General features: G+C 38.0%; 1 protein-coding gene across 8 annotated transcripts in view; it reads right to left on the reverse strand.

Annotated features, from left to right (window-relative positions):
- Positions 1–27,807, reverse strand: part of LOC122577820 — a 266,738-nt gene that overhangs the window by 128,066 nt on the left and 110,865 nt on the right. For all 8 annotated transcript variants that reach the window (XM_043749453.1, XM_043749448.1, XM_043749456.1 and 5 more), the window contains one exon: positions 6,280–6,396. In XM_043749453.1, the coding sequence (XP_043605388.1) occupies positions 6,280–6,396 (117 nt within the window). The remainder of the gene's footprint in view (positions 1–6,279; positions 6,397–27,807) is intronic.

Consider the following 27,807-nt stretch of genomic DNA (forward strand, 5'->3'; position numbering starts at 1 on the left):
AATATCGATTATCCGATTGGCTTGTTCCTCTATTTACGTAGAAATCGATAGATGCCTCGATACAAATATTTGAAATCGCTTTTATGATAATGGAAATGCAGTGGAATTGAAACAATGGTATTTGAGACGAATTGCGATATAAATTAGAAACGTTCGAAATCCAAACTGGAAATTCGTGTTCGCTACGCTTAGTTTATTGTTCCTTAACTCTATAACCGTTCGACATAAACTTACTCGTAGACAACGATTTCGTTTCATGGAATTCCGCTTTCGTGCCTGCCAACGCGCCCTCTCTCGCTCCCCTTCAACATCCACTTAACTTTTTTCTCGTCGTATGTAGAACGCTCCTGGAAAATCGAATCAAACTAACTTCGCTGGTAACGAACGGTATGTTCGGGCTTTTTGGTTACGTAATCAGCAGGTACATTTCAGATTTTACAAGTTACGAAATTTCACAACGAACTCAACGAACTATCGCTATCTTTTAACTGGCATTTTCAAAGTTTTCCAACCACTAATCTTAGAATTATCTTACAATTACATACGTCATTTGAAGAATTTTAGATCTTCCGAGCGTTTCCAAGAAGGAAACTATATAAATGTTAATATCTTTTAATCTTGTAAAAGTTTCTATCAAACTCGTACGTTCAAATTTCGTGCGGTAATTTTATCAAAAATCATGTGTATCGAAACATGCGATACGATATGTTCACTATTGGGAGGGAAGAAAAATGTTATTATTTTTGGCGTCTTTGAACTTCCTCCATTTCGCCAACATTATGCACGCTGAATTTAAAAAAACATTAGTTTTCGAAAGAGCCACAGCGAACACGTTACGAGTGGAATAATTCGTTTCGACTCAACGGAACCGCACAGGGAACTAACAGGCCTTCGGAACGTTTATGGAAACGAGCGGCTGAATTTTTTTTATTATAACATCACGTATGGGAGTCGTATGCCTTTGATGAAAGAACGAAGAGTAATGCATATGTACAATATCGAACGTGAGCGTGCCTTTTGAATTTTAAATCGCGACGGGCAAATTACGGAGATGCTCGTTAAATCGCGCAATTTGCAGTTCCCGAGTAAATTCGCATTGCTAATCGGCCCATTAATGCTCCTATTACTTTTGAAACTCGTGCAATTATGACGTTCCATTGGATTTCAATCGATAATTTTGGCTTTGTGCAGGAATTCATTTCTCGATAATATTCACTCGTTTATATCGCCTAATCCTGTTAAAACTATCGTAAGATTCAACATTCTTTTTACTAGGAATCGATCGATGGAATTGCCAAAACTGTATCTCCCGTGTCGTATGTTCTTCGCTTTGTCAAACGCTAAAATATATTGCAAATAATTCGTATATCGAGGAATATTTCTTCTTTGAAACGATCATTACTGTCTTTATGAGAATTTTTATGCGATTCGTATCAACTAATTTAATTCGCGAGCATTTTGAAATTATCTAAAGACGAACTTGAACTAACGTTCAAATAACTTTCGGATTACTTTGAAATAATCTTAAGGCTATCGTAAGGAAACCTTGACAAACTCTAGAATAACCTCAAAAGACTTTTATATTAAATTATATATATGTATATATATATAATTTTTAAGTGGCCATGGAATAGATGACCTTGGAATGATCATAAAGCAACTTCGAAACGACTTCTGTTGACTTTGAAATAACCTTAAAACAATATCTAGCGGCCTTCAATTAACCTAGTATAACTTACGTACAAAGTTGACCAAAGTGTCAGGTACAAACACACTGACGGTTGCTTGTTTTAATCAAGAATATAATTTCAATAAAGTCACGGAAACTTTCAGGATAATCCGCTGATACTTTAGTAGCTTTCAGTTTTCGGGAAAGTTTCTGGAACCAGTCGAATGGTTGGCTAGTAAATTAAAGACCATCGCCGATACCTTCTTCCGCGATTTCGCAGAAAGACAGCAAGATCGTGGAAGTTAAGGTGCGGAAGTTAGATGCCATAAATCATGCCGTGGCACATTTATGCCAGTCGCGCGCCACCAGTTTACCACATTACACTCGACTTTCGTAACTTATATAAATTTCATCGAGCAGACCAGTCGCTGAACACCATCGGCGAATCGCTCCCATGAAAGTGGCTGGTAATAGCATAGAAGACATTTTGGGGTCAAAAGCGATTCACCCCCTTTCTTTTTCCTCTGCCAGAACCTCGAGCATCCTGTAAGCGAAATTCACGCGACGTTCACCGAGTCTCGTAAACGCGCTAGATTCGTCTCTTTCCCGCGAAACACTTTATTTCGACAACAGCTGCTCCTTATTACCGTCGCTTCAACCGCTTAAATAATAACGCTGAGTCGAGAACAAAGCGTAGCTCACAGCCCTGGCGCGCGTTACAAAAACCAGTTCTGATTTTACATAGAGGAGATTGTACTTGATTAACATTCACTGCGATCGTAATCGTTAATTATGTACGTATTATTTAGAATATATGTTCTTGAAATTGTAGAAGTCATAATTAGAAATTCTGGTATTCTAGAATCTGCGCACGTATAGCTTATGAAACTTTTAATTTCAAATGCTGCAGATTACGCACAAAAGAAAATGGTAAAGTATAGAACGAATTAAAGTTCTAGAATGTTTGCACATTTTTAAATCTTCCAATTTTCATTATCAGAGGTTACGCTTAACAGTAAAATTGTACAATTTAATATTCCGAAAGCCTAAAATTTCGATACATCATTTCTAAAACATTGATTTTTGATTACTGTAGATTTAGAAAATGAAATTTGTTTTATATTTTAGAATTTCAATGTAGTATTTCTAAAGCTTCAATTACTATAGATCTTGATTAAAAGGAAAATGCTATTTCCACTATTTTGAATCCGTGTATACGAGGATTAATCTGTGCGAAATAATTATGGTTGGCAAACTAAAGAGTTAATCAGCTGATTCTCTACTTTCCAATTAACGTCACCGCAATACGGTCGACGGAAACAAACTTGTTCCACAGCTAGTTCGATTATTGCAGATCCCGTTGGCTGATCACGCGACAATTTATGAAATTGATGAACCGTTCTATGAACGTCGAGCGACCGCAAAACCGAGATCGATTATACGCGCAATCAAGTCGATTTATTTATTTTGAGAACGCGTTATGGCGGAATCGCTCCGCGGATTGTTAGTTTGCCTGTAAAATTGCCAATCCTCGCGATTAGACCGGGAACGCGGTGACTGTGACACGACGGATGACCACGAATCCGCGGTGAAGATGAAAATGAGCAATCGAAATCAATGTCGTGATCCGCATCGACTTTGAAATTGATAATAGAAATCACTAGCTCTCGATGGTTTAAGGTGGAAATGCAATTAATACAAAATATTCGTATTATCTCTTTCATTTCTGTCCCTCAATCGACAGTTATTTGAATGATACTGTTGTTATGATTAAATTCATATTGACAGTCGTTTTTACTGATACAAAAGTACACGTTCCATTAAAAAAATGAAAGAACAGTTTTACTATTTTTTGTTAAATATTGCGAATAAAAAATTTTACCTTCATTTTCTTTTCTTTTTTTTTTTAACGTTGCGAATATGGAATATGGGATAATCATGTGCTATTGTGTCGGGTAGAAAAAATGGCAAAACTTTTTCTGTTTCTATTTTTTCCGTAGATATACCATTTACGACAAAAAGCTGACTAATAATCACACGAACAGCTTGTGTATTAAGCTAATGAAGATTGGTATAAAAATTATTCATTGGATCATTAAGATAATGGATCTGTTCTTTTGTTACAGTTTCCTCATTTCATGGAACTGTCTTCGACCAATAATGAAATTTATACCATTATTGAACGTACTTGAAAAACTGCATGATCTCTCAATGCTCTAAAAGAATTGCTTTTAAAGTTCTAACCCGATATTATCAGAAGCAAGAACTTACTACAACAGCAGTAGTATAAATATTCATAACAAGATAAATTGATTTCTCAATAGAACTCTAGTGAAAAACACACATTCAAGGAGTAAGATCTAATTTTGCACAGGAAGAAAATTTCGTAACAGTATTAGCACGATTCCAGTTAACAAAGTTACGAAAGGACGATCTATAGAATTTCTGGAATCTCGTTTAAACAATAACTAAATGAAAGTTGAACGATAGAAAAGCGTTCTTCAGGAACTATGAAAATCGTCGAAGGTCCTTTGAGCGTGGAGGAAGAATCACGAGGGTCGACGAAGCATCTTTGAACAAGACATAGCGTATATAAGATGCGTAGTGAAAACGCTGATACTTTATGTATACGACAACGTTCGACGAACGCGTATATATCGCAGATGGTGATTCTGCCATAAATATTTAATAAGCTCACCGTAAGGAAAAGCGTTTTCCAGGGATATAGCGGGATCTCTTGCGATTTCTGCTTTCTCGTCAATTAAGGAGCACGTTCGTTGACGCATATTGGTCTTGATATAGTTAGTTTACCTTTTTTGCATTTCTGCGATTTTTCTTCTATGATCTAATTTGTTAATCAATTATTCAAATTCCGAAATTTCTTTCCCTAGGAAAATCCAATAGGAGCATCATTGACATTGTTTGATCAAATTTGCATCTTCGTTATTGTTATACAAAAATACATTGAATTATGAAGACGAACTATTTAAGAGCAAGTTTTGAAATTAGATTATTTGTAATAACAGGTTGAATAATAAACATTGTGTACTTTTCTGGACGAATCTTTTAGAAGACTAAAGTTTCGTTATTAATTATTTCGTTATTACTTAAGCTATCATATTTGATTGTACTCTTCAAATTATGTCTAAATATAATTTAAGTATAAAGGATGTATTTGAAAAAGAATGTATTAAATAACGAAACATTACGGCGGAAATGTCTGATAAAAATTCACAAGCTCTTAAGAGTTTCTACTTTTGTCTTCGTCTGCTACGTTAATTAATTAAGTCACGCCAGAAAATAGCTTACACTGTCAATTAAATATTATCCATTCTTAACGACTTCTAGCTGGAACGAAGGATGCAAGGTGGTCCGGCTGACCTGGAGTATTAATCGCGTTACGAGGACGCAATTAACGACGATCGAGGAGGAAGTTTAACGCCCGACACGATCTTCCTAACGAAAAGTAATCGCGGCCTGGAAACAGTCGACGATGGGGAAGCCGTTTCGTTTCGTTGAGAAAGCAAATTAATTTGCATTTAAATGAAGGCACGTAAAAACGCCGGATAACGTCGCGTGAATGGTGGACAAAGGGAAAAAGACCCAATTAATTACTAGACGGCCTCCTTTCATCGAGAAGTATATTCAACGAATACCTCTCTTCTTTAATTCCCTTCGTACAGAGACAATTTCTTTTGGCTACGTTGAAACAACTGTATATTGAAACATGTATCGTATACAAAATTTTTCATAAAAATTAAGAAATACATTTTGATGTATAAGAAAATTTGTTTTTCGCAACGGTTAAAAGCCAAAGGTGTGTTAGGGTAAAATTCGATACGCGAACACTTTCGTTGTTCGTTCGGCTAAGTGAAACGATGCTCGGGTAGGAGTAATAAGAAGCACTTAGCCAAGAACGTGTTCCTATTTCGTAATGGAGCCAGAATTCTATCTCTTTCGTTGTATCGTTCGTTGTCGGTCTTTGCGTCCACGGTAATTCGCACAACGATGTTAAATCGATTTTGTAAAGCAGCAATTCATTCCGATTGCACTTTTCCATTACACTTGGGGGGAGGGGCGGGTTTGTAAGTAACGCAAATCGTGTCGTGATTGCAACCACCTATCCCCTTCAGTTTCTTATACTGTCTTCCCATTAACTTTTCTAGAAATAAATTCCTGTTTCATTATAAATACTACTTCCATTGTTTTTCTTTGTTTTTAATCATACGATATCCTGTGTACTTTGATAATACTTAATTATGAAATTAATGAATTCGTTAATAATACATCGCAAACAAGATGTAATAAAGGTTTCTGCAAATGTTCATATTCCATTATCCGGGAAACAACGCGTGTTGTCGATGTTGAATAAATTACATAAAGCAAAATATGCTTAATTAAAAACAGATTTTTCGTTAATGTGTTAATTTTAACGTAAAACATATGGGAATCCAGTTTCACCTTCACCAATTCGATATATCGAACTGCACTGAGGGGCGAGCAAAACGAAACAGATTCGATTAAAATAAACAAAATAAATAAAATAAACGTGCGAGTGAAACAGTAACTCGATATATGTAATGAATATGTAATTGGTATCATGTACTCACTGCATATGGAGGATGGGAACTGATCTATCGGAGAACAGCACAACAGGTCGATCGAAACGTTCATTGGGGCCGCAAACCCGACCACCACCTTCGAGTTGAAGCCAACCACCCTCGCACCTGTAAAGAAAAGACGATTCGTAAGTAACTGTTATTCTTATTCTATTCTGATTAAACGCCATTTTATCTCGACGTTGAGACCAACCGAGAAACTTTCTGTAAAAGAATTGATACGACAAAATCGTGAATAGAAGTTTTAGTTCTAATCTGTTAATATTAGATGTGTTTGAATAATAATTATCATGATTCCTAAAGAACATTGGCTTCTTTATATTTATAAAATGAATACAAATAGTTCTATAAGCCCACCTTTCAGAAAGCTCCTCGATTAATTTTGGTGTTGACAATTCTGACTTGATATTTCTCTTCGTCGTGATAGCGTGAGATGTACACGTCGTTTTTAATTAAGTTGCAGAGTGCAGAAGTGAAATTTGTTACTGGAAAGCTGTCTCACATACGCCACGAAATAGTCGATTTGCAATTGAAAGGTATCGCGCAGAGAAGTGGATCGTTTTTCGAGGGAAGTTTAAATGCCCGTGTCATAGATTTTAGTAGACAAGTGTCGAATCACGAAACTTAATAGCCACGAGATGTATCCACATGGTATTGGCAAGTTTGAGATCAGTAGAATGGACAGTAATAGTCCTTAGCTTGTACGAGTCGATACCAATCATGCGCGACTATGGTGCTCGATACTGATTGATCCTAGTTGTAGCATATGATATTGACGATCGTCTGTGTTATTGTACGAGACATGAACGCGTTATTGGTCCCTCAACTCCTTCATCTTTTCGTTTATACGTTACTATCCGTGTATTTAAAGAAATAAAGAAACGAATGCGGTGAATGCTGAATATTTTATTTCTTAAGTACACGTATACGTAAAAGAGGTAGCAGTATAATTATAAGAATAAAAATCTTATTATCGAAAGCATCGATACATTGCGATTTCTCCTTAATTTATTTTCTTCTGCGGACAAAGTCAGTTAACAGCAGCGATCAATAAGTGAATCACAAAGAAAAATATTCTTAGTATAGTTACTTTACACGTATCACGACGAATGCAAACTGTCGGTTGCATTCGTCGTCCAGAATTGCACTTCTATCACGGGCAACTTCAAAGGATTCGTTTTCCCTTTCGTGAAGATTGCAATTGTAAATGTCTGTGGATTGCAGCAGTTACGCAATGGGTAACACGCAACTGAAATGGAATCGTACTGATTCAATTCGATTCGCAATTCCGCTTTTCCCCTTGTAAAGGGGAAACGGCCCTTAACGGGGTTCGTTGATTATTATCTGTCACGATCATAGAAAATCTTCAGCCGTTTTAAAATTTACGCAGTTTCCTTGATTTGAGTTCGTAAGGTAAACTTAAGAACCTAAGAATAATTTCAGCGATTTTATAAAAGTTTAGATTATCTCTTGCGGAGAGTTTGTCTGATATATTTTCCGAAACGAGACCTTTTGAGCAAAAGTTATCCGTGTCTTTGAATATTTATTGGTAATTAAAAGATCAGCAATTACAGATTTCTTAAAGGCTTCCGGAAAAACGCGGAAGAAATATGCATCGAATTTTATAGAAGTTCTGACGAAAAGGTAAATTTTAATTCCCTTTAGTATAATCTCACAAATATCTGGAAAGCTAATTTCTCCGATGAAACAGGAAGAATAACGTAACCTGGTTCAGAACTCTCTGAAGACGACGACGCGACGTTGAAAGGACTCGGCAAGGGAGTTCCAGTTTCGTGCGAGTTATTTACCAGAGTTTGGTGTGGTAGCAGAGAAAACATTGTCGCAGAGTTAATTGGGCCGTGTTATTTTTATCATAAAAAATTATTCGCGGCGATACCTGCAGATGAAATTCACAAGGAAACGCAATCTGGTAATTGCTTCCGTTTCTGGACAAGATCGCGGGAAAGAAAAACCCAAATGACAGCCGCAGACACTTCTGACCCTCAATAGAATTAAGATAATTATGGAAATGAATTCTTTTGAAGACTCGCCGGCCTACAGCCGCAGTGCCATCGGTTAGTTAGCTGGTACATTGAGACGAAACGACAAAGAAAGAACGGGAATCGATTCTGCATTTACATGATTGCTCAGAACGTCTTACATAATTTTTCTTTGCAATTATTCAGAAATGTAATCGTGTTGCGAGTGTTTGAGCAGGATGCATTTCACTGGATTCTCGAACGTTTCGCGTGGTGAAATAGATGACGTTCGAACTGCTTGGATGGCTTCTTTAAATAACCAAAGTTCCAAGCAGGAAATTAAAGAGGGAAGAAGAATGGCGAACCGGAGGATAGAAAGTTTTTTCAAGTTTGAAGAAAAGAACGGGAGAAGAAGAAATTGCGGGCACTGTAGGAATGTTTGTGTACATAGTGCGAGAAAGTTTCTTGATTAACGGCAACTTCACTTAATACTTATTAACTCCGATACACCGCTATAAACTTGCATAAATTCTGGAGATTCTTTAACGAACTCCCTAACTCTCTAAACTTCAACTATTTGACTCTCTCTTTCTCTCTCCCATCTCCATCTTTCCGAAAACTTGTTGCAAGTGATTACTGACTTTCCAATCGGCTGGTTTTTCTTCAATATGCTACACGTCCAATCTGTATATTGGGCAAGTCATTTTTTGCCTTATTTGAATATCGACAGAAATGATATTTCTACCAGAGATACCTACGTATGTAAAGACTTCCCATTCTCACGATATCCATATAAAATGTCACTAGCATTACGATCATTCGATTTCAAATAATTCTATCTTCAATCAAACCACACTGTAATCATTATTGACAAGAATAAAAATATTTACAGTAACCTAAAGTATAAAATGAAAATATTCAAAATACCCAAAGTCAACGCCTAAATTCGAAGTGTGAAAATTATCTAACAATATGTGAAAATCTAATACGATATTTATAACTTGTTTACGTGGATGTGAAACCAAGCCAGAAGGAAAAAGAAACAATGTTTCTGGGTATCGATCGACGAAAAGTCGCTTATCTGGCACGCAGCCTCGTAACTTTGATCAAAAGTTTTATCTAGCCGAGGATTAGCAACGTTGGAAAATATGCGTGGCATCGTGGAAATGCGTTCATCGATACAGCTCGAGGAACGAGGAATCGAATCCGCGGCTTGTCGATGTTATGTGGCAATTAATTCAAAACCATACGTCCGATACAATGGTGAACTATGGGGTCACGTATCCGACCCTTGATGCGACAATAGAACAGGACTCTACACGTACACGTACGAGCGGGGTTGTATCAAGATTTGAATGAGCCAGCTCAGATACATGGAATGATCCCAGTAAAGGCATTACCACCGGGAAACGCATCTCCGGGATTGTCTCGTTGATATGTTAATTAACGTTATTGATGTCGCTGCGGGTCGCGCTCGGTTCGACCCAGGACTGTCTATTAAACTCGGTTGGATTTCCACCTCTGTCTCTCCTTTGTTTGCTATTGCTTCCACGGAATTGGAAGAATCTAATTGATACATCGAAATTTTTACCAATTCTGTATCGTGTATGTTCTTTGTTCTGTTTATTAAGTATTAAGTGCATTAAGCGCTGCAATGTAAATTATTGGAAATAATTGGAAACAAAAGTTACTGAATTTTAATTTTCTTTCCATATTTTATTCAATAAATAACGCCGATGATTTTTATCACGTAAAATACGGAATAAAAATTAATACAAAATATTCTAAAATTACAGCAAGTCATCTACAATTCGACGATACCAATTCAGAGTTGATAAATCGTTCGTTGTAATTTATAATTACTCTACGTTATTTATTTATCTTTGACACTCGCCAAAAGTATTGAATTATTCCATTACCATGATTGACGGTTTCATTTCGAATCGGTGTATGTCAAGCGAATTTCCAAACGATTGAATGGAAATTATTGGCGCGCTAATTAATTAGTAAAAAGTATCGCGTTGACAATCGTATTGAGCGCATCGATTTTTTGAAAACTACTGTTATTTCGTCGAAATATTCAAAGTTTCACAAATGTTTGTTGTTTCGTTGCCATTATCCGATAAAAATGTAGCTGGGATATGACTAATCCTTGCCACTCGCGCAATCTATCTACTCGTTCTTCGCGAATAACACAACTAAAAAAAAAAAGAAACAAAAAAAATTGGAACAATATTCAGAAGCAGATAAGAGCAAGACTTTTATTGTACCTATTAAGCATTATTCGTGTTTTATCGATTGCTTCACGAACTGTTACACCAATCATAAGCTATCGTCGATTTTATGGTGGCTGCTTAATGTCTATCGATTTACCGGAACCATAGACGCGTGAATCATTGTAAAATGAGAGTCCATAAATGAGGGCTCATAAATAAGCTGTTTTAAAGGCTACACTGGGAGTGAATGCAATTACGCACTGGCCGACTACACGGCCTGGTAATTGCGCGTTAATTGCGCGTTTCACGTACCATTTTGGATAGGGACCTTTTCAAATGTTTTATCGGGCTGCACAATAAAAGTGGTGGGGGGATGGGAATTTCAGAGGTTCCCGAAAGAAAGCTTCCGTTTTATTGAAGACGAAAATGCTCGCACGAATGAGTTGGAAAACGGAAATAATTACATTTCATTTTTATCCGCGATTTTTCAGCGGAACGACGGTCAACCGAATAAATTTTTCGCTTACGCCACTTCATTATCTCGCACCTTTTCATCTCTTCCTTTTAAAGGACTCGATATTGTTTGCTGCGAGCTGTTCGATAGAAACGAACGGTCGCCATCTCTTTTCACCATCGTCCCGGCCTCCTCGATACTCAAGAATAACCATTCGCGATGAAATAAAAAGGTCGAACATTCTTGCGGGTAAGAGAATAATAATGAAGAAGGAAAGACACTGGGGATACTTAAAAGACGGACGTTCGAGAGACCGAGTTTCAATTGACTTGCAGATTAACCACCTTTCTCGTTGACTACTACTTTTTGGAAACTGAAAACTTTACGAAGATTCGAGACTTACCACAGTCTTTATTTGTCTTTTTCTTTCGAAACAACTTTTGAAAATTTTATTACTACGTAGAATCCCTGGTGCGAGAAGATCGCACCGCAAAACATTTCGTATCTGAAGTGAGTTCAAAGGAAAAGTGACATGTGTAAACTGTAATAGAAGAATCTCTATCTGTTTCTGAATTAAAATATTGGATGTCATCGTGATGACAATATAGTTCTCCTATGCACGTTTTCCGTGCTTGTCCCTTTTTTGAAAAGAATGTAGTACTTTTCCACGTCGATGGCTATTACGATCCATTTAGAACCAAGAAATCTCGGCTCCAAAATCATCGAACTGGAATAGCTCGCGTCTCTCTCAAACGATCAAAATTGCCACGAGTAATGACGAAGACAACCTAAGAAGATAAAAAAGAAAATACAAAGGATGATACGGCAGAAAGTGGCTGTCAGATCTAAGGCGAAACGGGAAACTACGAAACGTGATCGCAACCGACGGGATGACACACGTAATTGATAAATTCGCTGGGATAGTCTGGGAAATCGAAAGGCGGAAATTAGCTGCTTTCTTCTTCGCGGGCGACACAGGCATCGCATGACTTGTAATTCGCTTTAGCAGCAGCACTTCAGCATTACTTGGCATCGTGCGAGTCGACGATAAAAGCGGAGACCTCTGCTTCGTTCTCTCCTTTCTCGTCAACAAAAACGTAACAACGATGAAAGATAGGAAAAGACTAGGCGTTCTGGTCAGATTCGACGAGGTATCCACAGGAAATTGGATGCTTTTATGTATTTCCCGCGATTCTCCCAGATTTGTACGGTCGTGTAGTCTTTTTCTCTATTTCTGTACCTTTTTCGCGTGTATACTTTTGTTTCGTTACTCGTTTCCCTCTGTACACCGTCGTCCATCAAACGAAGTTAACCCGCGGCCGAAAAGTCCATTCGATTTCCCGTACATGCGACACTGTGTGTTGCGTTTCCCTGTACCTCGATGTTTTCGAAAGAATGCAATATTTGTTTCGCTTGCTTTCGATTACCATCGGGCGCGGATAATTAAACGAGGATTCGTCGGAATGAAATTTCCGAGCAACGAATCGATATCGTAACGTGTTCCAAGAACAAAGGTGAATCGCTCACGGAAGACGGATTCTCGGTGAAATTTACGAAGAATTGTTCGTACTACATTGATATATCTTTTTATTTTTAATGAAGTTGATACAAATACTACTGTTAGTTCAAAATAAACTTGCAATCGGCGCTTCTATATTGTATTAAATAGAGAAATTAATTCAGTGATTTCACATTGAATCAATTACAAATATATTCCAAGATTAAATATTTTTCTACCATATTGAGTTTTTAAAGTATCGATTTTAACATTCACAAAACAGCTAATAAATTATCACAAGGTATCGTAACTTTAAAAAATGCTAATAAACTATGGCGCGAATTTAACTAAAAACGACTCCGAACTACTTTCTTAAATTCTTCTTCTGTATCAATTCCAAGTGTCATAGAATACTATGCGGTAATTTTATGATACAGCGAAGCATCGTATATATTTTAGTGCGTTATTCAAAAAACTTCTTTAGCAGGCCGGCTTGCAGCCCGCATACGGCACTTGGTAAAAATTCGTCTTCTTAGAGGTCGATCATTGTTCATTTCCTTGCTAAAAGAATGTTATAAAGTCGTATTTTAAAGCATCTTTTGACGTCCAGATGCTCGGTACCGGGCCTAATGATTCTCGGTACTTTGAGATGTCGAGCTTTGATCCGACTGGATCATCTCGTTGCCAAACCGCCGTCTACCAGCGACTAGCTTCTCTAGTCTCGCTCAAGAGGTATATCTCGCTACAAGCCCATTGGAGGATGGTGACTGCAAAATTGGTTGCAGAAAATTGGTCTTAGAAATAGATAGTGACTTGTTAATCGCCTTTGGTAGTTGCTAGTTACCCTTCTTAGTTGTCAATCATCACACAGTCCATACTCGTTGTCTCAGCTAACAGCTGTTTATTGTTTCTAATTAGATCTCGTCTTCGTTAGTTTACTTGTTATCTTGTGTCTTTAGCAAACGCTCTAGTTTTTATTTAGTCGACACTCTACGTGAAAATTCCAACAAAACCCGTGCGATCGCAATGTTCGATCAACGACGGAGATCAACACCAAGTATGGTGACTATCGAAGGATAATAATAAACGTGTTAAAATATTATAAGCGTATTGACCTATCTTATACATACGTGAATTTTCCTTTGGAATTTTCTACAAGTATATTCACATAATCAGAAAATAAATAATTATTTGTAAAATGCATTGTAGCCTGTGTATCCATCTCTGTATCCCATTGTATCCTATATTCTATTCTTTACGTCTAAATTTATTTATATTAAATAATTTTATAATTTCATATTATTGAAGATTATTTCCTTTCGCCTATTATAAACCAGTTAGTTTGGAGAATCAGATGTTGAAACACTATAATGCCAGGCAAAACTCGTATAGAATAGAAACGAAACGTGGTTTATAGCACCAGCCCAATTTACGTGCTCGTCATGTCGATGGATTTAAATCAAATTAATTAAACATTAAACATTTCCAGTGTTGACGGTCGCGCGTAAGAGAAGGTAGCACGTTTTGGATCAGGCAGCGGAGATTTCTTGGGGATGCGGTGTTTCACATACTCAGTTCCCTCGAGGATATCGTCGTGTGCTTTCAAGCGAAGTTGCGAAACGCTCTGTCGCAATTTGGAAGCTCTTGTCCCCGCGAGTCCCTTGTAATCGCACCGTTGGCGCCAGCACGATTCAGCCAACTCGTGGACACTGTTCCACGTCCGTGAGATAGCGAATCTGGATTTCGTGTTGTTGAAAATTGACGCTACGATACCTCGAATTAAATAGGATCGATGTTCTACCGCGGTATTTTCGAAACCGATGGAAAATCTCTTTAAAAGTCAAGTAAAAGTTTCTTTTATAATTCTATGTATTGATATTTATACTAAGAACCAAAGCAGTGTAATGATGCATGAAAGTTTCTTGAAATAATTTAAATATTATTTTATCAGTATACAAAAAAATGCATTGAAAAATAGATTCTTCATACAACTTCAATGCACAAACCAAAGACACGAGAAAAATTTCCATGTTTTCTTCAAATCTCGTACAAACCTCAGCTTTAGGATCAAGATCGAAGCACAAATGATAATGAAAAAAATACAATCATATCCTTGGAACATTTTTGCAGATCTTTTAGAGTAGACAGTGTGAAAAATAAATAATTTTTCGATTCAAATGGATCCAAAATTGTAATATCGCGCTGTAAAATACATGAACCTAACCGAACATGTTCTCATACACAACTACTCAAAGTCTTTCCAAATGCTCCGACCCTTTGATTCACCGAATACTGTAAGATACCAAGAGGAGAAATGAAATAACGAGATAACCAGCGGTGCTTACGACCAGGTAATTGGTCTTAAAGAAGTTGCAGTTTCACAGTGGTAAATGTCGTAATCTTCTCTAACCGAGATGGTTCCGTTTGACGGGGATCGCTGCATGGAAGAGAGGAATACCGCGCGAATATAGTAGAACCGCCTCTTCGAAATACGGTGCAATTTGGTGCGTCTTGTCGCGAAGCGGCTTAATCGTGGCCGAATCTCCAAGCGGAAAACGGAATCGTAGCTCTACTATGCACGCTACGTTTGTACATTCAGCGGTTCTTGCGCGTGTCTGCGAATGTAGAGACATGGAAGAAGCGTCCGTACTATTGCACGTAGAGGAACGAGTTGAGAGAAGCAAAGCGAACGGCGAGAAGGTTGGCCCGAGGCAAGGGTAAGCAACCGATGTCAGTCAGTCAACTGGAAATCGCTTATCTACACTGCCATCTCTTCTTCTTTCTCCCTACGTGTTCCTTTTTCTGTTCCTGCGATCGTCTCGTATTTTACATTTCACTCCCCCGTGGTCGATATCCAAGGTTTCGTACGTTCATCCTGTCCCTTCGCGCGGGAGACCAAGGCTAGAGTTATCTTGTGCCGTGTCAAAGCCAAAGTTATATTGCAAATCAATTTATCAGGGGTGTTCGAATGGAATTGCGCCGAGAGCGGATTGTAAATTTAAATGTGGAACGATGTGCCCCTGGAGAGGACTGCTGACGAGCCTGATAGCCTTTGTTTTCTTGTGTTTTGCTAACTCTTTACTTTCGAATGTCCATCGTCTCGGGAGAAGCGACTGGCTGTAGATTGCATTCAATTTGATTTGAGGTTTTCTAAGCAATTGTTAGTTCTAATTTTTATAAATATTTTGGAGGATATATACACGAATATACGAGTATGCATGATCTTTGTCAATGTGCAAGAGTTGTATTAATTTCTGAGATAAGTTTTATATTATTACAGTGATAGAGATATGAAAATTTTCATGACGCTAGGAAACAAATTTTCTTTATGGTTGAAGTACAGCCATCAGAAAGACTTTTGGTACTCGCGAACGCTATCGTGTGGCCCTAGTATAAAATTGTACTACATTATCCTAACAAGTACGACACTTTCAGATAAGCCGAGATATAAAAGTTTTGGAATTTATCGTGCCATCGTTCAATGACGCAAATAATTTTGTAGAAAAGAAATCATACTATCAAGTATGATATTTATTATAATATTTGCAGCAGTTATTAATCGTAGGCAACCTAATTGGCTAAAATTTTAAGCATTTTAGTACATAAAAATTTATCAAAAATTGTATGTTTGTAGCAGCCCTTAAATCATCTCTGCTTGAACTTAGGAATTAGCAGAAACAAAAGTATTACTCCTAATGGCTTCCCTTCCCTTCTACCCTTCCTTCCTTCCTCCTCTTCCACAGTTTCCTCCCAGTTCCCCTTTCTTCTCTTCATGAAATATTTCAAACGTATCTGTCAAATTAATCGTTAATGATGATGACCTATTAGTTAGTTAGTTAACGAAGACTTCGACGGAATCTATCGAAACTATTAATACTTCATTGAGAATGAAATCTTGAGGATTCCAGTACTATAAATGCGTGTTTTATTTAAATTCGCTATTATTGGGATAATAATTAATATCTTTATCATTATAATTTTACTATTCGTCGATAATTGCTTAGATAAAGAAATCAGACAAATGATGGAAATTCCGATTGCGTCGTTTTTTCATCGAGTAGTTCGACAGAAAACAGTCCGACAGTGGAACGGGGCGAAATTATTCAAACCGGTCGAAGCAATCCTGGGAAGCCTGAGGCAGATGTTTTACCTGTGAAACTTAAATAAGAATCGCTGCTCCTGTATAATAAGATAATAAAAGTACGGGTCTTTAACTGTTTTATGAAAACACTTAGCTCCAAGAAGAAACTCGCGAACTTTCATTCCCCTGTTTTTGTAAACATTTTCACCTAGACTACTTTACGATGCATTGGAAATCTTCGCGAGGTTGTCGAACCGGTGAATAAACCGTGAAGAGCAGACTTTCTGCAAGCGAATGAAAAATTGTAGACTAAACATCTAAAAGCTCGTATATACATATAACAATGTAATGTACATGTTTCTTTACTGCAATGCAATAACTTCTCGGTAATTTCCATAAAGAAATAGGATCAAATTCTCTGGAATTTAAAGGAAGAAAAGATTTTTCTAAGCAGAAATTACAGCCGACGATATGTATCTCATTTTCCGCGCGAGGAAATCAGAAACAAATCTTTTCTTATGTCGTAGAACGATAACAAGATCTACAAAGAGAACGAGAATGACTAGAATCACAGAAAATTCGTAGAAAGAAACTTGAAAGGTAGACTCAAAGAGAAATCTTTGTTCGACCAATTTAACTGCTTGATCATTCCACGCCCATAACGTCGTAGTAACAGAACGGTCGTAACGTAATTCCAAAATTTTCGTTTGCGCTTTAGAGTGCCTTATTTAGTGGTTTTCGACGAGTAAAGCTTGTCAGGAACGCGTCAATCTTCCATGTATGCTTTTGGCATCTGAAATTCGTCTCGTGCCACGGCCAGTTCTCGAAAACTCTGCTTTCGGTAACGTTACGAGATGACAGCTTCTGAAAATCATGGTTGATGCCCAGACTTGTTCGATACGGTTCGCGTAGTCCGCAATAACGGCGTATCCAAAACGAAAGGATGAAGCTGATTTAACCGACAGAACGAATTTCGAGAAAAAAGTGTTTCGTGAAAATGGTTGGAATAGAAGTTCGCTTTGTCGCTGTATTTTTCAGCTTTCGATTCATCAAATTTTTGATAAACATACCTGGCTACGGCGAATCGCTTTGCTCCGACTATCGACTCTTGCTTTGAATAACCATTTTTCAAGCTTTAGTGTAGGCAACATGTTATATCTTCTAGAAGGTTGTGTCTTAGAAAATCTTTATCGAAATTCTTCAGCTCTTTCTATGCTGATTATAGTCAAATGGAAATTGGATTATCGTATTTTGTGTAAACATGATATTGCAGTACGAGAGATCGTTCATGCGAACTACCACTCAACTAACTCGAGTTGTAACTTAATGCGATCGAGCCTCTCTAAAATATAAAAACGGTTGTGAACAAGGGGTGGGGTGGGAGAAACGTGCGTTTTCCTGGCGAAATTCTATTACAGACTGACTGATGGAAAAATACTGGGCGCTACGCTTATTTGAAAAATTCACGTCGTTTGGTTCTCCCTGGTTATAAACGATCGTCGATCACTTAAATTATTTCTAAAGACTCGATGGTTTTATGATTTCACTGTTGCGCAGTAACCCGTAGAAAACATGTTTATTTCCGAATATCGGGCTGATTTTCTATCTCGATTATTCCGTAATTCGATCATAAATTTAATGAATCTATATCGAAATATCTGCTATATGGATCTCACGGAGTATCGGTCACAATTTCGGTGTTGGAAATATGAAAGAGTGGGGAGCTGTCGAAGGGAATTCAGACGGGCGCGAGAGGTGCTGCGTTGAGTTGAATAATTGGGCCTCGTCGAGTTTTATTAAAACATTGCCAGCTCGACGGCTGGAATCGCATGGAATTTGTGTATGCAGTCATCGGTGATTTATACGAGTTATTTCGCACTGGCAGTGTGCTCGTTACAGGAGGTAGATACGAAAGACTGTAACAGAAAATGAAAGGGCGGAGAGACGGTGGCTGTCGCATCCATACTGACTGACTCGCGTCAAGTAATCACGAATCTACATTCAGTTTCGATTAAACAAACATTCTGTTCTATTTATTTATTACGAATACAAACGTCAAGTAACATTGGATTATATAAAATGAGGTACAGCTGAAAGATACTTTTTCGATGCTATCGACTTTTGATAATTTATGGCAGTTTTAATAACAAACTGGAGTAATATCCATAAACATTTGTAATTATACGAATGTAGGAAATGAATATTTTTATTTGTATTTCCGTTTGAAGTGAAGTAACGAACACATATACATATACTCACTGATAATATTCATATAATAATATTCTCTTCTACTAATAAGTAATTTTCGTAATATTATTAATTATTTAAGACAGCGATATAAATAGTACAAATTGTAATATTTTTCTTATGCATATTTGTAATAAAACAATAAATTAGTAGAGTATAGTGAAAAATATTACAGAAGTGTAAAACGTACCGCGAAAAATAGTGGAAAAATAAGAAACGACATCTGGGAAGCAGAGCAGTGGTGCAGCGCCGACGTCGAAAAATAATATGACGTTACTTCGTATCGTCTATCTTATAAATAGCGAGTGGCCTTCCGAAACGTCGCACCGGCGCCGTTCGGTCTTTAGTACAATCGCTTATGATAGTAAGTTTCCACGACAACAGACTGGCCAAGATTCATGGAATTTAGAAATATACTATCTAACTACCATTTTTCACACCAACTATCATTTATCACTGTCGTACTTATCAGCAAATAAAATACCCTTCATTTTGTTCTCAAATTTTACATAAAACTAAGATTTATCCAATACTTCGCTTTTCAACTTCGCTTCATCAACTACTCAACTATCAACATTCAACGCTAGATCAACTTCGCTTATTTCTCGATATGCACCAAAATTCGGAAACTCCTGATTGAAAGAAAAGAGAAACTTGATAACACCAAACCTTGCAATTCTTTACAAGAGGTGTCGTAGAAAAAAAAAGCAGAGAACTTTCGATCTACGGTGGATCGACAAATTCTAGGCGACTCGATTTACGCTGAACACGACAGAGTTCGGAGGTCACCATTTTCCATTTCCGCGTGGCCTGCTATCTCTGACTGTGTCCGTTGAAAAGGTCGCAACGTGGGATCGACATTGGCCACGCGACGAATCATTTCCGCGAGCCACCGATCCCAATTTCTGTCCGGTCGTTGCATATATTTTACCGTTACGGCCTACTAACTTCGATCAACTTACGAGGAAGCCTGTGGCTCGTCGTTTTCCGAGTTCAGCTCCACCTACGTAACCTGGCGACCTCCTGTTTTCCATACTCTGGCCGTTATCCACCGCGTTTACTGTTTATGTGGCTGTGTGCACACCCGAGAGGAAGTTATGGATGCGGCCAGCGTGAAATCAAATTTCTAACGATCGAAACGGTTCCGAGCGTAGCTAGCTGCATGCTATTGGAACTCGTTTTGTCCACGTTCATTCTTCCTCGAACTTGGTGAAAATAGTGAAACACAAGTCCATCGGCTCGAGTTCATCGGTCCAGTTCGCTCAATTCACTATCGATTCGATAAAAAATCGCGAGGGCGGAAACGATTCACGAACAAGTGAAAAATCTAATATTTTTCTCGTAATAGGGCATCGCTTATTGGCTTCAAGTGAGTCAACTTGGATTTAGTTAGATTCGATTATTTTCCACGATTACTCGCCCCCTCGTTAGATTAACGATGATTCCCTTGGAGCTAGTAGGTAATTGTTTGCCTCGATGTGGAATAGGAGAGGGTGGCTGTTTGGAGAGAAGAGGTTCTTCGAACTCGAGAATTTTATGGAGGAAGTTATCCCTGGGTTTCATTCGTAGTTTCTTAATACACTTTTAGAGGGAGTTAGCCTTTGAGAAATGCAGCTTAATCTTGGAGGATTTTCGTTGGTCGTATAGTAAAGGTGTATACGGAGAGCACAGAGAGTACAGAGAGTGAAGTTAAGTATAATATAGTTCATTTTTCCGAGTATACCCAAGTAGTAGATCTTAGTGTTTTGTGTCTTAAACACAGAAAATATTGTTCGGACTCTACAGTTCCTTCTTATTTCTTTTCGCGTCGTTATAAAGAAAAAGGAAAAAAGGCTCCATTTACTCATACGTAATAAAAAGAACTACATATCGTAGAATTTTCTTAAAGCAACAAGACGTTGGTCCAAGTCTGAGGAACGCGAACAAAGAATCTGCTTTTCGATATATCCAGCGAGGCGGCAACAAATTTCTCTTGCAACGGTGGTCGCGCACGGCCACGACAATGGTCGCGTTCGCTCAATCGGATTTTATTTCGCTTCGACCACGCCGTCAATTACGAACCAGCCATAAATCCCGCGATCTACCGCGCCTTGTCACGTCCATCTTCCTTTCCACAGCTCTCTAAACCCTAAAACGGAAATTAAATCCGCGCTTTCGTCTGCCCTCGAAATTAACTCTTGATTAACACCTGTTACGGCTAGTACATCGGTGAAATTCAATGTCGACGTCGTTCCACTGCCGTGCAGGCTAGTTTTTCGTCGATAAAATTCGGGAACGTCGAACAGAGCAAGAGTCGTGCGAATAGATAAATTTTCAGTGAACGAGAAGCGTGAAGTGTGTCATTTTGTAGTCGTCGACGCGACGACCTCGATCGAGGATATTGCTCCGGAACCGAGCTGTGCCGAGCCAAGCCACCGGCAATTCTGTTTTTTTTTTTTTTTTTTTTTTTTTTTTTTTTGGGGATTCCTCGCTAATTACGATCGCCGATAAATTCTGTACTCGCCATTCGCGATATCGCACTGCTGTTCGGTGAATATCATCTCGAACATTTTTTATTGCTAGACCGCTGTTGAATAAGAATCGAGGTGTTCTCTTTTTCATGCTTTATAAAGCCTCTTTTTTGTATTTTACATAGCCAATGGCTAAATAACCAATATGGTGAGACGGTAGTACATAACAGATTGGCACAGGGTTGTACGAATATACACTAGGATGTATTCATGAAGTAAGGCATTATGTATTCATGTGGTGTAATTAGTTGCAGAGTCAAAATAATAATTATTAATAAGATATGGTATTTTTATGACAAATGGAATAAATGTAGTTAAGGTAACTGAAATCCACGCAATCGTTATATATATATCAATGGTTGGATAGATTTTCAGTAGCAATTGTATTGATTTCTTTCCAGTAGAATGAGACCGAATATGGTCAGACAGACATACATAACGGATTGAGAGTTAAACGAATTCACGGTAAGATGTATTCATGAAGTAGAATATGTAAGGAAGTATGTAACCAGACATGCCGGATAGTCAATGAATATTATGCTTGCAAGTAAAATGAAGTGCATATAACGAGTTGCATAGCACTATATATATATATATTAGTAAATGCATACACAGACTAGCCAATGTATATAAAATGTCTACTATCCCTACTCAATGTAGGTATTGATCTGCTAAACAGTCCATACATTTGCAGCAATATATGAAAAAAAATATGTTGATGTACACGTGTGCTAGTAAAAGCATTCATTTAAATTTCATTGTTTACGAAAACATTTGCTTACCAAATTAATACGTGTATACGTTAATTGAATTAACATTGCAGTTGCGAAATAATTAATACAACAAAGTATAATAATGCATTTACATTTACAATTAACACTTCAAAACAACAAAGTGGCGCAGATGCCCTAGGAAAGCAACATTGTTACGATTATCAAGAATTGTTCGACCTCAAATAGATTGGCAATATCTAATTGAAAATAAATTTAGTGTTTACGTATCGTATAGTGATCATTTTACATAGAGCGCCAATTAACATGCAATCAATATGTCCACCGCAATATATTCAAATTACAATTTGAAACATTTCAGTAGCAACCATCCTCATCCAAATTATTTTAAGACAGTTTTATCTATCATTGTCTATCTTACTACTACATCTACCTAACTATCTTTCCCTTCGAAGTGCCAAAAAACGATGCTCCACGTCCATAAGGCGAAGAATTAGTAAACTATAGATTCCACTTTGATCCATTAACTAATTTATTCCTGGTGAGACAAATTTTACTCACTTACGGGACGTGTAATCAGTAACAGAGCTGCGCCACTGAAGTGTCTATCCTCTTTTCTAACTAAGCAGCGTCTGTGTCTTTACACCAACGCCCAAAACCCAGGCCCTTTCTCATTTACTGATACTCGGTTGCGCGCGCGCGCGCGCTTTCGATGAATCCTCCAACTCAAACTGCATTGTCGTAATGCGGAAAGTTCACCAATTGGATCCGAAGTTTTCTGAAAACAGCGGCGCTCCAGCCGTGTACGATGTTCTACAGATTCTACGGTGAAACGGTCAAGCCTCGAATCGGAAACAATGATGCGGTCGGCACAGTTCGCGGCACGTTAATTGCCGTTCAATTCCACCGGACGTTTACCTCGCCCGTGAATTTTCACGCTCAACTTCGCCATTATGGTGAACATTACGTCTCACATCATGTTACTTATGGTATTACTATAACAAAACTTTTTAGCATCCTTTACGATTTTGAATTATAACAGAGTCATTTAGGTTCCCTCGACGTTATAATATAAGAATAATAGAAATCATATTGGTCTGATTTATAAATATCTTCTTCCTAACTGATAAATTCGATTAGCAAAATACTGTGTTATTATTAAACTACGATTTTACGTTAATATCTTCTTCCTAACTGATAAATTCGATTAACAAAATACTGTGCTATTATTAAACTACGATTTTACGTTTTGATGAATGTAACTAACGAGATGGAACTTTCATAAAGATTGGTTTCATCTACAGCTCTGCCGTTTTTGTCCGTGGTTATTTAATTTATACCCGGCTTGGTAAAGGATCATTAACGCTTCGTACTAATTGTAGCTTGATTGAAGAGTTTTTACACGTAGCACCGCTTCTGCATATAATTTGACGACGAAGTACAGAAACATTTGCGCAAAATGAAAAGAACCTGTGTTAAAAACTTGGGTGCTTCGAATCCCATTTTAATTAGATATGTTCACAATAGAAATACGGGCGAAATTTCGAAATACGAAGCTACCGAATGGACACGTAGCTATTTGTCATGGCGGCTGCGAGCTGCATGAATCGAAGGTAATTATGCCAGCGGATGAATCGTCGAAGCTTGCACGCGATTATTATCCTCCTTGTGAAAGGGAAATCGATTCGAATGGAGCATTTTTCAAGGTATCTAGACGCGTGACCAGAGAAATGTCGGCGAGGCGGGCTAGGAGAACAATGAACAGGAGACAATTGATCGCGTCAAACAAATTTCGCCGGATCGATGTCGACAAGCGTCCACGCGACCCAATGGAAATAATGCAGCTGCACAGATCGGTCGCTTCGTGATTTTACGATCGACTGCAACGGACGAAACAATGGTCCCATTATTTATTAGCTAGATTCTCCGTGCATTACGCGCGTCGAATTTGCTAGGTACCACGCCGTCCAACGATCGTTCCGACGATTTATCCGTAGTTTAGGATTCCACCTCTAATCCCCGGACTTTTGCCTATCCTCGTTTTCACCCGAGGGCCTCGTCCTCGTCGTATTTTGTCGATCCTATCGCCTTCCACGAATTATTAACCATGTTCACGCCACCGTCGAACAATAATTTCGTTCCTCCTACACCGTTGCTGCCAGATAAAAAAGAAAAATTTGTTGATATTAATCGAGGAAATAGCATAGTCGGATGATGTGTAACGTTAATTAGAAATATTCGCCATTCGCCAGAATCGGATATAGTTGATTTTTAAATTAAAAGGCGTAATTATATTTTATCAGAATATATATATTTGTTCTTTGTTTTGCAAATTTGCTCCAATCAATATGGAATTTAGTGAGTACTGTAATGTATGCGTATGCCATATACGATCGATGTTTGCTTTGACAAATATTCCTAAAATTACTATAATATTAAATACTTTTATATATATATTTTTTATAAATATTTTCTGTATGCTATTTTACTCTTTTTATATTTGTATTTTATATATATTTTTCATCAATATATATATTTTCGTATATATATGTCGAGTGATTGACCATAAGAAATATATCTGTGTATTTAAATGGTAGGAGCTGTTCCAAATAATTGGTTAGCCTTCTAAGAAATATATACTGTTTCGAAGGAATTAGAATTTGTTTGAAGCTTTCAAGCGAAGCTGTAGTAGTATCTTTAATACGAACAGGAACACGAAATCCAGGCCGTGCGTGTAATTGGCATCGCGTCGGTGTCGAGTGCTTCTTTCGTGCCGAATATTAACGGGCTGCGATGACTGGAAATCTCGCGAGTATACCGATGGAAAATTTGCTCTTCACCGAACGCCGCGAGTAGTTGAGGATCGATAAACCACCGCGAAACCTTCCACGACCAGCCGAACTGTACCAAAATCATTTCTTTTTTCTTCTCTCGAGCAATCTGGATTCGCTGTGAATAACTCACGAAACTTATCTGTAGCTGTCATCTCTTTTTACGCAAAAATTTCTACTCATGTTAACTCCATTTCGGACATTTTCAACATCTTTCTACCAAAAATGTTGTCGTCTTTTGTCTTAAAAAGTATTCACACTCTGTTGAATCCAATTTTTTTCGAAAACCAGCACCACGAGTTAGAGACGCGAGTACGTTAAAAAATTTCGTACAATATAACAATACCGAATATTTAATGAGTTTCTAGCACCATTTAGCTCGGCCAGAATTCTGTCTGAATAGAAAGCCGACACGAAGAAACGAGATCCATTCTTCGCGAGACGAAAACTGTTTGATACGAAGTCGCGCGTTTTGTCCGCACGAGTTTACAACGATGGTCTACGCTTTCGGGCAGAGGCTACGCTTTCACGAGAGAAGCCAAAGCCGACCCGCTCCGTTGCGGATTAGGTAATCTCGCTGTAAAAGTGACGTAATTTATGAAACTACTTAAACCCTGCCCTCGGATATAATACTCCCCGCAACGAGCCAGGCGTCGGTCCTTCCATGATGCAGCAAGCTCGAGATGAACTCCTCGAATGGAAATTATCGTTGCACCGCACGGCCGAGTTCGCTTTTTTCGAGTGCACATGAAACAAATGGCGGCCCACGGGGTTTCGCTCATATCGGCCAGATTACCGACCTGGTTGCACTAGAAATTAAATTACACCGCTGGTTTCACGCGCAACTCCCAACAATTCTTCGTCTGTTTAGCTTTTCCCTTTTTTCCTTTTATTTTGTATTTTTCATTCTTTTTTTTTTTCTCGTTTTTGTTTTGTAGAACATGGAGATAATTTCGAGAATTAATTCAAGAGATGCAGGAACTATAAGAATAATCTATTGCACTGTTTTATTCAGCTGATTGATGTCCTGTTTGAGTATGCTCGTTTAGATATCGCCGCTTGCCATTGATAGCGGCACAACTGAATAAATGTAAACTTTAAAGGGGAGGCTTTCTAAAATATACATTTTTGAAAATACTAAATACCGGTCTTATTAGTATAACAACTTCCTGACGGAAAATTGATGGTATTATAAATACGCCGTTTTACATGACAAAGGTTGAAACATAATATAAACCTTATACGCAATAAAAGCAAATTTGACATTTTTCGAGTTGCACCAATATTACTGCCAACCAGTGATACGTTCTTCATCTATTTTATGTTTGTGATCCTTTGGAATTTATTTAAAAGCAGAAAAATCCATTAGAGACGAAATTGTATCATAGTTGTGCGCAATAGGATTGAAAGTGCTTTCAAGATTAAGGCAATATTTCACGGTTAAAATTTATCGCGTTTGCTCGAAATACGTAGATAAACACGTCTATTTTAATGAATGCATCCATTCCATAAGCGGAATGCTCCGTTAGAAGAGTTACCCGGAAAGTAATTTATTACCGGTCCACGTGTGCGCAACGATAAAGGCTTGCGCGCGTGTTCAAGACATTTATACGCTTCACATTGACATTATCTTATACCCGTTTCGCAACTTCTACGCGTACACATTCCGCATTGTTAACCGGGGTCGACTGAGTGGCAGCTTTACAACGACAAATGGACGCGGAATCTCGGTTGTCCGCGCAGGCAAATTACTCGTTGCCAAATAATAAACAAACCGTTAAAATAAGCAATTACCGGTTGAATCAGGATATCTTCCTTAACAAGTTACTTGGTACTTTCGTTCTCTTTAATAAGAAGTTCCTTTTTCGAGCAAGAGTGAAACATAAAATATTTCTTGTCTGGCACAAGGGGAAATTTTTTTGAAGATATAATATGGCAAAAAAGAATCATTAATCTCAACACCGTCAGCATACCGTAAGATGCTTTCAATCCTCGGACTCCTAATACCACTCTAAATGCTTTATATTATATTTCCATGTCACAGATACTATGAAAGATTACCGACTGTTAATCAGATAATATGATAAATTACTAGTTAAAGTACTTAGTTAAACTACTATTATAAAATCGTTCGCACTGTATTATAAAGCTAAAGATCTAGAAAAAATTATAAAGTTCACATTGTGTTAGACAAATATTGGATAGAGTTTGTGTTTTAAAAGTAACATTACCATACATGTGCTATCCTCAGAGAGGAGCATATCGACATTAAACGCTTATACTGTAAAGTAAAGTCACCTACCTTGAATTCAAAGCAAACTATCATGGTCACTTACGATCTAATACTACGAACAAACCAATCCTTAGAACCCTCAACTACGCAGCTATCGCCTTGTACGCGGTGCATGACCATCTGCGACGAAACTTGTACATCGGGCTAGCAAGCCCCATATAAAAGGAAACATTTTGAACACGGTGAAACGGAAACGAAAACGAGTTGCATAATAGCCGAGGTGCAGCAGCGGAACAGACAACAGGCGTGAATTTAAGTATAATACGCCACAGCATTTTCCGCGGAACGTTAAAGCCGAACGAACATCGTACACGGTATCCGCGTTTTATCGCCTGCTACGGTTTCAACGTCTACACCCTTGGCGAGCTCAAAGCTTGCCATTATACATATATACACCGGCTCGGAACACTGGCGCCTCGTGCTTCTCGAGATTACCATCATAATACAACGCGGGAAAGAAGGCATTAAGCATCAATTTTTCCCGCGTTTCGGGCGCAAGCTTAGCTGGCACCATGTTTCAGCTGCTGCTTCGCGTGAATGGCGGCTCGGAGAATGGAACAAAATGCACTGTATCGGGCGAAATTCGAGAAACACGCGCTAGACACCAAATGGACCTGAATGGAGCACCCACCTAGTGTTTTCGAAACAATAAATTGGTTTTATCTTGAGGGCTGTCCCG

Source organism: Bombus pyrosoma, linkage group LG2, assembly GCF_014825855.1.
Source record: "Bombus pyrosoma isolate SC7728 linkage group LG2, ASM1482585v1, whole genome shotgun sequence".
NCBI lineage: Eukaryota > Metazoa > Arthropoda > Insecta > Hymenoptera > Apidae > Bombus > Bombus pyrosoma.